The sequence below is a fragment of the Carassius auratus genome, chromosome 24, assembly GCF_003368295.1.
Source record: "Carassius auratus strain Wakin chromosome 24, ASM336829v1, whole genome shotgun sequence".
NCBI lineage: Eukaryota > Metazoa > Chordata > Actinopteri > Cypriniformes > Cyprinidae > Carassius > Carassius auratus.
In genome coordinates this window covers 16,260,177-16,276,911 of record NC_039266.1, presented here as the reverse complement: position 1 = coordinate 16,276,911, position 16,735 = coordinate 16,260,177, and the positions used below count along the sequence as shown (strand labels likewise).

The following is a 16,735-nucleotide window of genomic DNA, read 5'->3' as shown; positions in this document are numbered from 1 at the left end:
AATTGCTGTTATTGGGTCACAGTCTTTCTGTGTCACCATAGAATCAGAGCGATGTGGGTGCCAGAGGAGTTTAGCAAGGGCTCTCTCCTCAGCACAACAGCTTTTAATTGCCCTCTACAGCTTCCGATGAGCCCAGCAGCTGTTGACCCATAATGCACTGGCTGGTCAACAGCCGTGCCTGTCGATTCAGCAATGCGGCCATAATGGAGCTCCTATAATCAGCGCCAGGTCACCATGTGTGCGCGAAGGAGATCGTGATCTAAAAACGCAGTCCAAGAAATAAGTGGACGGACATGCGAGGCAGGGCCAGGACGAGCTTCAGAGCTGTGCTGACAGGTGTCAAAAGGGGTGTGACCAAGGCGCCGTCAAACGTTATTGAATTTAAACCCCCCACCCCGCAAACAGAGGCCCCTCCCTTATGCAGCTTTGCTCGGCTCAATGCTTTGTTCCTGTACTGACACCATTTCAATTTTCTCCACAAATCTGCAGCATTTTCGGCCCGAGTGACTGAGGAGCAAACCAGCTGTGAAATTGCCTCTCTCCTGAGACCCCCGCCTCATCTCCCCCTCCTTGATAGAGACATGGCAGCTAGTGCCGTACCACCAAACCTTTGGTACAGCCCAAATGCAGCCTGTCGGAAGAGCTGGATGGAGGGGAAAAGAGAACGTGTCAAGCATGAGGCCTTAGATCATGACCAAAGGGGTGTAAAAATAAAGTAGCTACATTTAAAAGACACTCAATGAAGATCAATGGCCAAACTTACTATGCAGATCGTTTAATGAATCATGGTCATGGTGGTTATATGTAAAGGATGTACAATATCCTCTACGAGACGAGAAACAGAGAAAATGGCTACTCTTTCAATTCCCATAGATCTGTGCAGCTGCAAAAGAGAGGACGTGAAAAAAAGACGAAAATTCTCCAAACAGTTTTAATGAGGCTTAACAAAAAAAAAAAAAAACTTCCTATCTGAGTTAATTTTAACGGGCTGAGCTGGAAAAGGAAGGCGATCGGCATCACAAGGTTTCATAACGAGTCAATATATGTAAATCTTTACAAGGCAAACACAGTGGGAAACAAAGACATTTAACTGAAGCGCCAGTTGATGTCTCCACTTTTTGTGCACATAATTTCTCCCCATTGAAAGGTATAATTGCCTGCTATTTGAAGATATTCATGCTCAATTTTTGAAATTAATTTCAATTGGGGGGAAATGTAGAAATGTCAGCTCCCGTGAAAGGGATTTGATTTCAATTATCCTTGCTCAAAGGACTGTGATTTCCAAATACACTTAAGCAAAATTATGACAAGAATTTTTGTTCCCAGAAATTCAGTGTTTAAAGAGCGATTAGACGATAAATGGACTGGCTTTGAATTGAAGTGAATGTGCCGGTTACCATCTGAAAGGCACTCAATTATCCCTGATTGCTCCTGTTATAATGTATCAAATAGAGATACCTGCTATTGCTGTAATTTGTGTGAAAATTAACATGCTGCAATTTCCACTAGAGGGAAAAAAAGGAAGCCCTAATGGGTGCCTGAACGTACATCAATAAAATGGAGAGGGAGAAAGAGAGAGAGAGAGAGAGAGAGAGACAGCGGGTGGGGGTGGTTGGAGAGATCTACGAGCGAGGGAAAGCAGCTGAAAAAGAAAAACGGAGAGAGAGAGAGCGTGCCAGTGAAAGAAAACGAGGGAGAGAGAGGGAAAAAATTTAATTTACTGAAAATATTACAAATTGCACCTGTGTACAACTCCTTCAAATTACCGGCCAATCAGCCGAGGGTGCCTATTACGCTTCCATTTAATCTGGATACAATGGTAGTCAATGTCTCTGTGTCCGTGGAGACACCAGAGGAGACGCATTGCTGTCAGCCGAGCTGTAAAGCCCAGAACGACAGAGGGACGGTAGAGGGGTGAGGAAGTTAATGTTTTATTCAGCCGGCAGTTTAAACTGCCATCTCACCAGGCAGAGCGGAGGACAGCTAAGTGGCTATGGTGACAAGAGAAATTGTCCTTTTGGGTTTCAACCTGTCGCCACAGAACTAGATGCAGAAATAAAGCACAAGAAGGAATTGATGGGGGGGGTGTGTTGGTAAAGGGACGAAAATGATAAAGAAGACAGACAGGGACAAAGACAGACACTCGTTTTTTACGAAAGGACGTCCCTCACTGTGTCTCTAGACTGGGCGAAGATGCTTCAAGTGATCACAGGATGAAGTAAGAGTGAAACACCCCACATACAGGTTTTCAAGCAGTGAGTCCAAGGCCAAGTCCAACTGGAGGCCAGTTCTTATCAGAGGAAGTTGTTAAGGAAGGAAGCAAACCCATAGTGTGTCATACAGGTCAGACAGGCCCGGTAATATATAATGGGTAGAAACATGAGTGACTGATGGGGGAAAAAGTACATGGACGGAATAAAAGGCCTGGGCCAAGGCATGGAGAACTTTCACAGGCTCCACAGCACCACCATCTGGACAAAGTGACTGTTTCCGTATACAAAAAAATGTGTGCAGTACCTCAGGCCTCAGCGTGGATCTGAGACAGGCTGGACAGATCGGTCCAGACCTCGAGAACGCGATGGGTAGCCGGCGGGTTCGGTTCTGGCAGGCCTGATCCTCACACAGCAGCCAACCCTGTGTAAATAGAGAGAAAGAAAATAATTGAAAAAGCTGATCAGCAGTTATGCACATGTCCATAGGTGGCTCGGCCCCCAGGAGACGGGTCGCTGGTGATTTTGCCTGTGGTGGGGCCGTGTGAGGCCTCAGCCTGCAGCAGATGCAGCTGCCCCCTGCTGACACTGCCTTTCCTGCCCCTGTTATTACAGCGGGGGCCGAGGGTAATGCCCTGCTAATGACGGAGCACTAAATAAACCCCTAGTATCAGAGGAGCACCTGTCCCTGAAGCATTACCACCATCTACCCTACTATAGACTGAAGGAGGCTGAAAAAGAGAGAGAAAGGGGGAGACAGAAATAGAGACAGGAGAATAGGGCCTGCTGAAAGATGCAATATTAGACATAAAACTAGAACTTCAACACTTTTTTTGTGTTGAAATTACACTTTCATTCAGAGAGAACACATTAAAGAATTATAACTGTTACAAAGAATTTGGTTTAAAATAAACATTGCTTTTTTTTAAATTTCTATCCATCAAAGAAAACTGGAAAAAAATATGTTTCCAGAAAATTAAGTAGCACAACTGTTTTCAATGTTGATAATCACAAGAAATGTTTCTTAGGCACCAAAACAGCATATTAGAATGATTTTTGACAGAACTTGTGACACTAAAGACTAGAGTAAAGGCTGAGGAAAATCAGCTTTAAAGAAGAATAAATTACATTTTAAAGAAGTATTAACAAGATTACTGTTTGTAAAGTTGTATGATATTTGAGATCAGATAACTTCAACCCTGGTGAACACCATTATCACTCAAAACACTTTTAAAGTCAGTTTATTTATTTCCTGAAGTTGTCAGTCTTTACACCCAGATTTTATTTCTTTATTTAATTATTATTATTTACTCATCTATTTATGACCTCCTTTATTTACAAGGACATTAGAGAAATTACGTGAAATTATATAAAGAAGAGGGTGGAATTGGATCAAGAAAATATTGCAAGCCAGATTTGAACCTGTACGACCCACATGATCACCATGACTCTGCATTATTACATGTTCCAGGTGTCAATTCAAATAACTTCACAGCTTTCCTTTTTAGACTGCACAGAATATAGATGTTAACTAACAGGTTTTTTTTTTTTAACTCAGTTAAGGTCTGGCTTAATTCTGGTATAAAATGCCAATTTTATGCTGCAAATAATTCCTTATGTATATAACAAGTTTGCTCAAGTTTCACACAGAAATATGGCACATAAAGGTAAACTGGTTTAATTTGTCTCTATTGCCTGATCTACAAGCATCTGTGGATAAGCTGGTTAACTGCTGAATCCAGAGCCGAGTCTTGTCATCCCACCTGTGCTGTCAAACCTGTTCGGCCTACATGGGTTATTGTTCAAACCTCACAGCATTATCGGAATCAACGGCTTGTTTTCATTTCTCAATTAATCTCATCTGCGATGCGTCTTGTGCGGATGTTATTTGCGTAATTAGCAGTAAGCCCAGGGGCTAAGGGAAACCCAGAGTGTGTAATTGAATCTGAACATATGTGAGCTGTTTGGCTTTCATTTTGAAGAGAGCGTTGGTGTTATCACCCCTCTGTTTGCCTTAACAGATCTTTTGTGCCTCTGGAGGCCCAAGACTAAACCAACAGTCCAGTTCCCATGGGCTTAGCAAAAGACTGCGACTACAGAAACACACACACAAGCCAACTGAAAAAAAATGAAGTCATTGTTTTTAAACCCAAAATTCAGCAGAGATGGCCAGTAGAGACTGTCCTATGTACAGTGGCCTGATTTGATGAAAAAGGAAGGGATGGAGACTTTTTGTCATTTCACCTGTTTGCTGACACACATTTCTTTATTCTGAATTAGTGCCCCTTAAAGAGGCATTGAGCTTACATACATGCAGAGTTCTAAAGTATTTTATTCTCCTCCTTGGGCAAAAGAATACAAACAGAGTGGTGGTGAAACAGATAGCATTAGCGTCAGTGCACATCATAAAAAATAGGCCAGAAACACACTCTTTGCAAGCATATTCAGTAGAGGTGTATTGACACTTTTACCAGGAATCAGGCTGATCCGATATTAGAAGATCTGCACTCCACCGCGGTTAGCACTCACATTCACTGATCTATATATAACTGAACTGCGCACTTGCCCATGTCTTCCAAGCGATCCAGGGACTGCTAAACAGAGCAATCACACTAATAAAAATGAACCGGACTTTTGGGGTCAAACTCGTTCCGATAAAGATTGACTAGTGTGAGCACACCCTAATTATTCTATTAAAAAAAGTGCACAAATCACTACTTTTGAATGCATTTTTAGTTCTGTGCATAACAATGCAATTAATTGTGACTAAAAAATTTATTCGTTGCCCAGCACTATCAATTATATTTTTATGATAGGCTACGCAGAGCTAAACTCTAGAGAAGAGACTTATGACAGATAAAATATATTACTAAATAAATACACGATTGTGATAAAGAATAAGAAACTGGCGTTTTTCAAGCGGTCACATTTACCATGTTTACTATGGTAACGTTAATGCCTAGCGTGCACAGTCTTTTGCTTCACTTATAAATATTTCTGCCTTGAATGGTGATTATAATCCACATTGGATCAAGTTATTTCAAACACTCGCTGCTGACTGAACGTGAGTTTTACGAGAAATGGATAAACTCCACCTTTGTTCATAACCACTCCTCTAACCCCAGCTGGCCCGCTTTGGCCCAAGGTTTTCGTAGGGCCAAAAAAAACAGGCCGTTAGCCCCGAGGAAGCACCGACGAGGTATGATCAAGCACCGGAAGTGACAGTGGAAATGAGACTGGCCCTGGCATGCATTTTCATGCCCGTTTTTCGTCACAGTTTCTTCAAGTTAAACTGGACTTTTATTTTGATGGGTTACTGTGTAAACCTTTTTGTCTCTTTGTATATATGATGATAGTTTTTCCTCAAAAGGAATTGTAAAACGCTTATGAAGTGACACTCAGAGCAGTTCTGCAGATTATGTTTGTGTGTTCATGCACTCATATATTGAGGCAGCAAAGGCTGAAAACACTTCAGTATGTGTGTAGTAAACCAAACCGCACATCTGCCCCATTCACTCAAACAGAGAAATGCAGAATATGCAGGATTTATATTTATATAGTATATTTGTGGTTTATTATTCACAGACATTAATCAGTATTGCATTTGCATTTAAGTGTATGTTTTATTTATTCACCCAAAATTTGGCAAATTGGACGTTATTCAGTAAATTCCAATTTTATGCCATGAGTCCACGATTCTGTCACATGTCCTATTTTCAGCAGCCATTATTCAAGTCACACGTTCCTACACAAACCATTAAAATATACTGATTTGGTGGGTTTTCTTTTTTCAAATTTTTTAAATTAGTGTAGAAAAAAGTTGCTGCTTAATATTTTCGTGGAAACCATGACATACATCTTCCAGTCTTCTGTAATATATGCCTGCCCTGCTCACCTGTGGATGCTCGAAATATTCTAAGAATCTTCTAAAAATACATCAGAGGAAACATTCACTCTATAAACTAGAGACCAGACAAAATACTCTAAACCAGGTGACAAAAACACAACCTGCTTATTTGATAGACAGACTCAGTTTGCATCTTCACTGTAACCAAGAAATAGGGGATGGGCAGAAAAAAAAAGAAGAAAATCAGGGAGCAAAAGAGAGAAAAAAGCATCTAATTGAAACACTAAGAGCTCGCTCTGTGAGAGAGAGAGGCAGGATAAAGCTTCATAATTGCATAATTATACCAGTCGATACCTGACACTGCGAATACAGCCACTTCTGCAGCCGTCAAATGAGTTCCACATAATTTAACCAAACACTGGGCAAAGACTGGGGCCCACAGATCAGTGCAAGCTACCGGAAAAACGTTCTCACTCTTCTCCTTTCTTTCTCACATCTATACCTGCTGGTCTTTTTCCAGAGCGGTTACACCCGGAGTATTTCGGTTCAGACTGCAATCAGAACTTGGCACTTAAGGTTTCATATCTGTATCAGGTTTCTAAGGAGATGTGTGCTTTCTTAACCATTCTGAATTAGGAATACCACTTTTACTATCTCTTCAACACCTGATGAGGAAGGATTTTTTACAGTTTTCCAAAGAAAATGATGCAAAGGGTGGTTGCTAGGGAGTTGCTACGCAGTTACAAAGGTGCTCCAAGTCTTTATGATATTTTGGTCCACTGGGCTACACAATTAATCAAAATAACATAAAATCGCAACATGGCGAGTGTTGTGCGAGATGATCTGTTACAAGTATCCTCTCATGTCAAAAACTGAATAAATAATAAAAGTCAAAATTAACAAGAAGCAATATAAGACAAAAAATTAAAAGAAAAAAAAATTTCACGTGATATTATTCTAACATTTCTAATAATAATAATGGTGCAAAATGTAAAATGGTAAATAATTTAAAATCAATATTTTATCAATATCAATTAAGCAAAAAAAACCTACTGATCCCTAAATATGGTAAATGCAAGCCCCCTAGATTTTTTTGCCTGTTTTAATGCAAAAATTATAAGGACTAAAAAGTATGTAAAAAATACAATCCAAAAAACATGTCAATTGCACAATTTGAATCATTTCCATCCATAACTCGAAACACGCTTGATGGCATGCTGAAGAAACCACAACAGAGATGTGTGCCTTAGCAAGCACCGCTAAATGAAGGAATTTTGCCACCTAAACACCCATAAATTCACCAGCCCCACTGAACATGCACACAACCCCTCTGATGCCCTTAATCCAGAGCTGTCCCTTTTAGTTCAGGAAAAAAAGATGCAATTACAGGCAGCTTGGTGCAAAAAAGCCCCCAAGACAACAGCCTCTCATGGGCTTTGTGCCTTGGTAATCAACAGCTGTACATTCACACAGCGGCTGCGGAGCCCGAGAGCGGCTGAATGGACGCAAATGCGTCCACTTTGTACATCTCTGCTTTAATCAAGCCTTTTCTATTCAGCAATCTGACCTTTTGTTCAAAACAGGATTATCACCTTTTTTTATTTATTTTTTTCGGTCACCCCCCCACCACCACCATCACATCCCGAAGCCAGTTACCAAGGGCGAAGCACATGACGAACATAATTGCAATAATTTGTTAAACGCCATGGCAACCCACATTAGAATGGGGTAAATACGGGGGGTGCCACTTCGTGCCACGCTCTCATTTTGTAGAAGACTCCAGGAGTCAGAACGGATGACAAGGAAAGAGAGAAGTAGGGGGGGGGGGGGACTCTATTTGAGCTCTCCCCTCAGCTGAAAGGAATCCTTAATTACACAATATCAGCCTCTTCATTGCTCCTAGTGTGGGAGGGGATGGCTGAGCTGTGTCCACTGAAGCCGGGCCTGAGCGAGGAGGGGGGCCGCATTCACTACCAGCAGCTGTTTCACACATACTGACAAAAGAGCCTACAGGCACCGTCCCAGCAAGGGAGGTGGCTACATTCAGGCCGCTAATTGATTTTTCTGCACAGCACTGTGGGAGAATATACCCCCATGTCTTTCAAGTCGGATTCGTGAGTTTCCGGCATTCCAGAACTTCCCAGCTCGGCTAGAAAGTTCCAGAACCTGGCTCGCTTGTTCCCCGACTGGACATGGCATGCAGTGATTATGGTTGTCGATCAAAACCCTAAGCTGGGAAATTAGATACACAGACGTATGTGCACTCTTAACGCAGGCCCAATATCTGCACACTTGTCACATCGCCAGGGCCTGTATTTCTGCAAAGACACAGCAAGTGCGCACAAAATTAAACCCATTTGTGGCACAGCGGGAGGGGGGCGGTAGCTGTTTGGAGCAACGCACAAAGGCGAAAAAACGCATCTGAAATTCAATAAAGACAGGAAATAAACAAACAGAATGAGGAAGGTGAGCTCAAATTAACCCATGTAACGTGCTCACAGAGTGGCCGGGTGGTGAAATGTAAATGAATCACTTAAGACCAACTCATTAGGCAGGGAGCTAATTAAAGTAGAGGATGAAGACTCTTGGACAATAAACTTGATAATGTGTACCTGTAGTGTTACTGTATAGGACACATTTAAAAAGGAAGGCACACGAACAAAGAGCTTCGGCAAAAGCATACGCAAATGATTATTTTGTCTTTCACAGGACACAAATTCTGTGACCCTTGACCTGATAAGGTTTTTTTTTTTTTTTTTTTGCATGATTTGCAGTGTTGAGAGTGGGAAACAGGAGAAGTTGGTTTAATATTTTGAACGTTATTATAGGTATGCTGGTATTTTGAGTATTGGGTCTACTGACAGACCGGTATCAAAAGACTAGGATTAATAATTAAAATTATTAACATCAGAATATAAGGTTAAAACATTTACTGATGCTCAAGAAGGCAACACAATGCATTAAGAGCTGGATGGTGTAAAACTTTCTGAATTGGATGATCAGGGTAAACTGTACTTATTTTATCTTCTGGGAAACTTTTAAGAACTTTTGGAGCTTCTTAAGTGTAGTACCAAATTATATTAATATAAGAAAAATTTACACATCATCACCATGTTCATATGTTTACACCCTCTGGCTCTTAATGCATTGGATTGCCTTCTCGAGCATCAGTAAATGTTTCCTTTTGTAATAGCTGTGTATCAGTGTGAAAAAATGGATCTCATCAAATCATAGTCACTGTTGGAAAGGGTTCAAATATGCAGAAGAACCAAAGAATGTGCAGGAACTGTTCAGGACCATCGAGGGACTTATGAACAACTATCACAACACAGAAAAACAGTTGTGAATCATCCAGGAAACAACACATATTATTAGGATTGTACACTATCTTAGACTGTACACATTTGGTGAGGATTTTCTTCATCGATTTGCAAAACTCTTGGAGCAAATAGGTATTTATTAGTTACATGGCTCCTTATTATGCGACACCTGATCCACTACACCTACAGTGGCCAATCTGAAACACATAGGTGGTGCATTACGAGAAGCATTTGTTCATACTTACACTGTAGTATCTCCTGATGTGGCGGCGAATGTCTAGTTGCAGTTTGTTGCCAATTTTAATATGATGCTCAATAGGGCTGCCTCGACAGGGGATATGGCAACAATTCTTCAGGCTGGGCTGTAAGGTGCTCCCCTGGAAACAAATAAATGAACTTAACACAGCATTTGATCACGGCACACAAGCCCACACACATACAAAAAAAAAAAAAAAAAAAACATTTCACCCACATCATAATCAGGGCATTTATCCTGTTGACTGGCATTGCCCAAAGAAGCTTTTAAAGGCTATTAGACCTGACCTATTAGACATTCAAACATACTAAAAATATAATGTCAGTGCCCTTGGACCAAGGCTCTAGGGTATCTAGGTTGGGAACAGTAACACATGAGCAAAAATGGCACTTCATTAGGCTTTCAGCTGTGTATCTGGGTGACAGCATGTAACAAATGCCATACTGCGCAGATGATTTGCAAGCTTTGCCAGCTTTTCTACATCTAAAAGGCCCCAGACCTCCCACTAAGAAACAGTGGCAACAATGTAGTTAAACAGTGGATAAAAACTACTGTAGCCTGATATCCCTTCAATCTAACCTCACATGGGCACTAGCAGAGCTGTTTATGGTGCTCATTATGCCACAAATAAGCTGTGTGTGTGCGGCTAATGCATCAGCACACTTGCTAGAGCTCACCGTCTCACACAAACACATCACTCTTGCTTTTATGGTACGGTGGTGGTGAAGCGCTGCTCAATTCACTCTCCGGTAGTCGCTGTGAGCCATTAGCGTTTTTATGATCTTTACATCTCTCTCTGAGCGCCACTTTAAGGGGGAACCATGTGTCTATGCAAATACTGTCTAGTATCATCTGTTTGCATTCCTGTTGTCCTCCTCCCGCTCTCCACGGCCAGCTCTGATAAGAGAGCGATCTGCAGTGACTGTGAGTCAAGGCTGTCCTTTAAAGCCTTCTTTTCTTCAACGCACTCCCTTTAACCAGAGCTCCGCTATAACCCTGTACTCCTAATTATTAGATACCTTATCAGAACTGTACGTAACACGCTAGATGCCATGCTGAATGAAAATAAGGCTGTGAAACATAAGTATACTTTTGTTTAATGGCTTTAATGTTTCCTGCGCTGCTATGGAGAAGTGTCCCCTTTTCGCAGATAAATCTGCAAGCACTAAGGTTAATTATTTTTATGTGAGCACACAGGGTTGCCCAAATTTGTGAACAAACTACTCAGTTTTGGTTTCTTAATGACTCAGTTGAACTGCCTGGTGTATCAGACAGCTCATGTTCTTACAGCCCTAGATGAAGTATTTGGACACTGAACCACTGGATACAACTAAAAAAACTAAACCAAACAAAAAGCAGTTACAATCTATTGATCTGCCTTTTTTCCTTGTTTTCATTCACTTCAGTTTAAATATGTGACCCTGGACCACAAAACCATTCTTAAGTGCCATTTTTTTAAGTTTCAGATTTATACATCATCTGAAAGCTGAATAAATAAGCTTTCCATTGATGTATGGTTTGTTAGGATAGGACAATATTTGACCCGAGATACAACCATATGAAAATCTGGAATCTGAGGGTGCAAAAAAAAATCTAAATATTGAGGAAAAATGGCTTTGAAGTTGTCCAAATTAAGTTCTTAGCAATGCATATTACTCATCAAAAATTAAGTTTTGATATATTTATGGAAGGAGATTTACTAAATATCTTCATGGAACATGATCTTACTTAATATCCTAATGATTTCTGGCATAAAAGGAAAATCAATTATTGAGAGCCATAAAATGTATTTTTGGCTATTGCTACAAATATAACCCAGCTATTTAAGACCAGTTTTGTGGTCCAGGGTCACATATGGTGTTTACCCTGATTAAAGTCCATGATGGCTTGTAACCCATTTCTAATTTATAGTGCGCATAAATGCCAACCAGTTTTCCCAGAATTCCAAGCCTTCCCTGGCCTGAAGCATGCAAAATCTCTAAACAGCTAGGAGGACAGAGGTCAAGCCAGTGGAGAGGTCATTGTCACTTTTCATGAATCTTGGACAAGAGAAAGCTGTGCATGAGCATGTGCGTGTGTGTGGACCCTTAATTAGAGGCAGATTACACACGCTCCTCTAGCCCCCGCTGACCTCGGCCTGGAGTATGACGGACATCCTGTGTACTGAAGAGCTCCAGGAATATACCCCAGCAGAACCTCTCTTCCCACTGCCCAGCTCTGCCAAGCCTCTATAAATAAAGTGTGTGGCTCTGAAATTAATAGGCCGGTAAAAGCCTGAAGCGGAGGAAGTAATCACCTGCACCGCTTAAATTTATTGTTACCTGTCATTACACAATATTTAACAGGAAGTTAAGGTAGGATGCAATCGAACGGTGAGAAATGCATGAATCGGGATGGACTGCTTGGCATTTTGCTGACCGATAAGATCAGGTCTGCTAATGGATGTGAATATGAGGACTGATAACTCACCGCCCCTTCAAACACGTTGTCGTAGATGTTTTCGGTACCACAGTCAGGGCAAGTGAAAGTAAACCTCTCACAATCACGGTAGCGCTCTTCGTCAGTAAGTTGGGCGGGAGCACCCAGAAAATTGTCCACTTCGTCCTCACGTTGATGCTGCTGTTGAGCTCGGAAGTGACTTGGGTCGAGCCCTGGACAAGCAGGTAAAGAAAAACGTTCAAGTAATAAATCTCTCAAAGAACACTCAAACCATTTAGCATTTAATAGCAAAGGAAACAACTATGTAAATAAACAGAGAAGTCAGCAGTGCAAGTTTGTGAAGTTCTAGGATGAAATGTACTTCTGCTGTGTTGGCAATAACGCCATGCAGGCTCAGACTTCCCCATGGATGTATTTATGGACAGTGATGGAAAGAGGGGTAAAGGGAAAAGCTGAAAGAGGATAGAGGGACAGAAAGAAAGAGAAGATGGCACGGCCGCTGGAGGCAAGAGGAGGGAGACTAGCTAACGATAAGAATAAACTGGAAACATAATAAGGGGAAAGAGGAGGGGTAGAGAAAGCGCAGCTATCCGATTTTTCCCAGGCAGCTGAGATCATCAAATCATTAAGAGACAGCAGCTGAATCTCCATTTAATCCCCCCAGGTGACACCGAACACTACTAGAGCACGGAAAAACAGCCTACGTCCCCCTGGGTAATTTGGCTAAGTGAATAAATGAGCACATAAGTAAGTGTTGACTATGAGACTTCAGGGATTAACCGCCGTCTCTGAGGATCCAAACCCGCAGAGGCCCGAGTGCTGCTGCCATCTACAGGTACACATGCAGCATGTCTCTCACACACACATACACACACACACACACATCTGTGGTCAAGGGAACAGGGTCGTGCATGAACTGTAGTTAGGAATGGACACTGAATGTTGTGTGCATTGTGAGAGTGTTTAACATGACTACTTGAGAAGCAGTTGATCGGGATATTCTGGAAGCAAATATGGCGTAAATTGTGTTGCTAACCGTTAAATAAATGAAGGTAACCAGCTACTTGGTTCTGGTGACACGGTGGGGAGATTGAATTAGCGTCTGAGTTTTGGACCCAACGGCGGGATACCAAACAACAAGGGTCTGTTGCCATGGAGACAGAGTGGCAAGGGTTCATGCACTTTTTAAAGAAACTGAATTTCCATCTGGGTGTGGGTGTGGGGGGGGGGGGGTGCTGTAAATGGGATCTCAGCTGCTAGGGAAAAGAAAGCAATAAATAAACTTGATTTTCTTTAATGATCTGAAATTAACATGTTTACAAACCAGCTAAACATAAACTTAATGGTAAAAAAGATATTTATAAAAAATATATCAAATTATGAATGATTCGTTGACAACTTAAATCAGTTGAAATATGTTCAGAATTTTTTTTTTTTTAATGAATAAAAACAAATACATAAAATGAAATTAAATAGCTAAAAAGCTTCATTAATTTTCACAATGACAGTTAAAATAAGTTCAGACATCACAGTGAGGTAAAAAATTATAATAATTCAATATCTATACTATATTATATGCTGCTCTTCGTGTCAAAAGAAATGAGCAAACTAATCCTTTTTGGCAAAATATAATCAATACTGATCCAGACAGAGTGTCTCACCAAGCCATGTAGCAATAAGCACTGCATCAATGCCTTCGATAGGCTCACAGATTCGGCCCACCACAGGGTGCACCTGCTGGGACAGGTAGTACTGTGTGTCCAGGCTGAGTCCCGGCTGTTTCTGTAGCTGTTCCAGGGCATACGCCCTCTGACTGGCTGCCAGGTTTGAACCATCCTAACAGAGGAAAGCACAGGCAGTGGGGGAAGGTTAGTGTGGGTTCACTGCCAAATTTTAGAGTCAGAAGTACAAAATACACAGGCCACTCACCTGACAGATGACATAAGAAACAGTGTCACCCGCTTTAATCTTCTTTCCACCCTGGGAGTTGATCCAGAGGGCAACATGGACATGGGGGAGACTCTTCTTGTCAGGGTAGTCCTGAGGATCCTTTGTCAAGGACTGGAAAAAAAATTATTCCCTTGAACACACTTCACGAGACAGTCATGAAATTTTCCCATGACTTAAAAAAAAAAAAAAAAAAAAATATATATATATATATATATATATATATATATGGTTCTAATGGTTTGAACATTTTAAATGAGTTTTGTGCCATTCTTTACACAACTACATAAATAAACAGATATTTTCAGTTTAGAGTAATACATTATTTTTGCTTCAAATAAAAGCTGCTCATTTAAACGTCATATTCACAGAATAAAAAAAGATCCCAAACTTTCAGTCTATACATAATAACCAATACACCATTTGTTTTTTTGTTTTGAGCTGTTAAGGTTTTATAATCTTTTAACTAGTAGTGTAAATATTTTCCTTATTCATAGCCGAACCAATCTGCGAAAAGCCTGTTTGTAATTCAGTCCTTTACCTTGTGTATCTCAAACATACTGAGTGGAATAGTGCCATTGGCCACCTTCTCTCCAACCTCAATAAGATGTTTCTGAATGTTCTCTACGATGGTGTCCCGGTTCTGGTCTGACAGAATCTGACCAATCACGTAACTACATGAAAGAGAAAAAGAACAAATAAATCACAGCTGTATTACAAAAGAATATATACAGAATCAGAAAGAGCTGTTTGCACACACACACACACACACGCACAAGGCATTTGTCTTGGTGTCAGAAGCTTCAAGTAAAACAAGAAAGATTATTACTACATAACTGTCTTTATAAAGAACACACAGGGCTAATGAGTTGTAGTTCAGTGCACTGACTTGCCACACTCTTTGGCCAGGTCACACCAGTCTCTGCGCACAATGTCCAGGCCTTTGAGCTCTTGCTTTGTGGTGTATTTGCCATCTCCCTGAGGCTCTACCATCAGTGCAGCATATTTCTTCTTCTTCAGCAACAGAAGGGACTTAAACACGCCGTCAATGTCAATCTCCAGAAGCTTATAGAGTTTATTCACCTCGCTTTTCACCTACACACACACACAGAGAGAGAGAGACATTTATTAAATTGCTGAATGGTTGATTTAATTCTCTCCTGACAGTGATGTCTCAATCATTAATGTCAGACTCATTCAAGCTTTAAAAATCCAATAATGCATTTTTCTGTGAGACGTGCAGAAACCCCCCTCCCTTTCCCCCAAAAACCTTACCTTGTTTCCCAGTTTGAAGACCTCCTCCAGATTAGTGCTGTTGGTGTTGATCATGATGGAGTCGGTATCCCCGTATATGACCTCAAGATTCATCTGAGAGAGAACCATAAACCATCAAACCCACGCACAGCTTACAAGTAACAAACATCGGCAAGTGCAGCTTAATTATTACTGTAACATACACCAATCATGACTCACCCTCTGCACCAGTTCTTTGGTGTGCATCAAAATCTGCGGGAGACAAAAGACCGCATGTCACTCGGGAAACACAATAAACACTAAACACAGCAAGTGGAGAACAATATCAATTTCAAATCGGTCTAACTTGAATGTCAAACAAACCCACTCACTTCGACGAATATACATTTATCAGCAAGAAATACTACGGGGGAAAAAAACGCACATCCGTAAACTCAAACACATGAACATAAGGACTCGCACATGCAAAGCACACAAAGAATTTAATTAGCAAATCTATTCAGTAATTCAACATTTATCAAAGGGGGAGAGAAAAAGCCTCTGTGATTTGCTTCTAAATGGAGGATAATTGGCTAAGAGGTCTATTAGCTGCACTGAAATGGGGCTCCAAACCCACACACCAGCAGAGTCATTATAAGGCCTAATAGTCTTAATCACCACTGGACTGCATGACGAGAAAAAGAGAGACTGAGAGAAGGGGAGGGTTTGTCCAGCTGCAGAGGGAGACCCATGTAAACCACAGCTGTCAGAGAAAAAGAGAGAAACAAAAGGAAAAAATGAAGGGCAGACAGAGGGAGGTAGAAGTGTAGCGCAAGAGAAAAAAAAATACATAAAAGCACTAAAAAAAAAAAAAAAAAAAAAAAAAAATTTAACAGAGGCTAAAAAAAAAGGGAAAAAAGGCTTAGTGGTCAGAGTCATGGTGCTAATTTGGGAAACACAGGTTTGAATCACAGCTCCCAGCTGACTATTTACATGTCACTCACGGATTACAACCAATATTGAATTTAAAAACAGGTTTACAAGATAATTAAATGAATTTACTACAGTATAATGCATAAGTGCAGGGTCTGTAAAAATGCAATTATTTGATCAAAAATACAGTAGACAAAAACAGTAATATTGTGTAATATCATTACAATTTAAAATTACTGATACTTCAAAAAATATTGTAACATTCCTTTTATCTCTGCCGAAAAAAGTTGTCATGTCATGGAGAGCAAAATGTCATGGAGAGCACATACAACAGCATTTATTTGAAATATCTATTTTTATTATAAATGTCTTTAATGTCACTTTTGATCAATTTAAGAAATCCTCTCTGAATTTACAACTATCCATTTAAAAATAAAAACCTTACTGAAATTTTTGAAAGGTAGTTTGTTTTATCACAGAAAGATAAAAACAATTAACATCAAAAAAGTCAAGACTTTATGCCATCCCCAAACGCCCACAATTACATCTG

The 16,735-nt window shown here is 40.6% G+C and overlaps 1 protein-coding gene across 1 annotated transcript in view; it reads right to left on the bottom strand.

The window, feature by feature from the left end:
• The window catches only part of LOC113042433 (DNA polymerase alpha catalytic subunit-like), a 51,684-nt gene that overhangs the window by 11,622 nt on the left and 23,327 nt on the right, over positions 1–16,735 (bottom strand). Inside the window, exons 27-35 of the mRNA XM_026201300.1 lie at positions 15,493–15,525; positions 15,295–15,387; positions 14,909–15,114; positions 14,561–14,693; positions 14,002–14,133; positions 13,734–13,908; positions 12,103–12,284; positions 9,623–9,754; positions 2,518–2,634 (exon numbers count right to left, since the gene is read on the bottom strand). Of these exons, the coding sequence (XP_026057085.1) occupies positions 2,518–2,634; positions 9,623–9,754; positions 12,103–12,284; positions 13,734–13,908; positions 14,002–14,133; positions 14,561–14,693; positions 14,909–15,114; positions 15,295–15,387; positions 15,493–15,525 (1,203 nt within the window). The remainder of the gene's footprint in view (positions 1–2,517; positions 2,635–9,622; positions 9,755–12,102; positions 12,285–13,733; positions 13,909–14,001; positions 14,134–14,560; positions 14,694–14,908; positions 15,115–15,294; positions 15,388–15,492; positions 15,526–16,735) is intronic.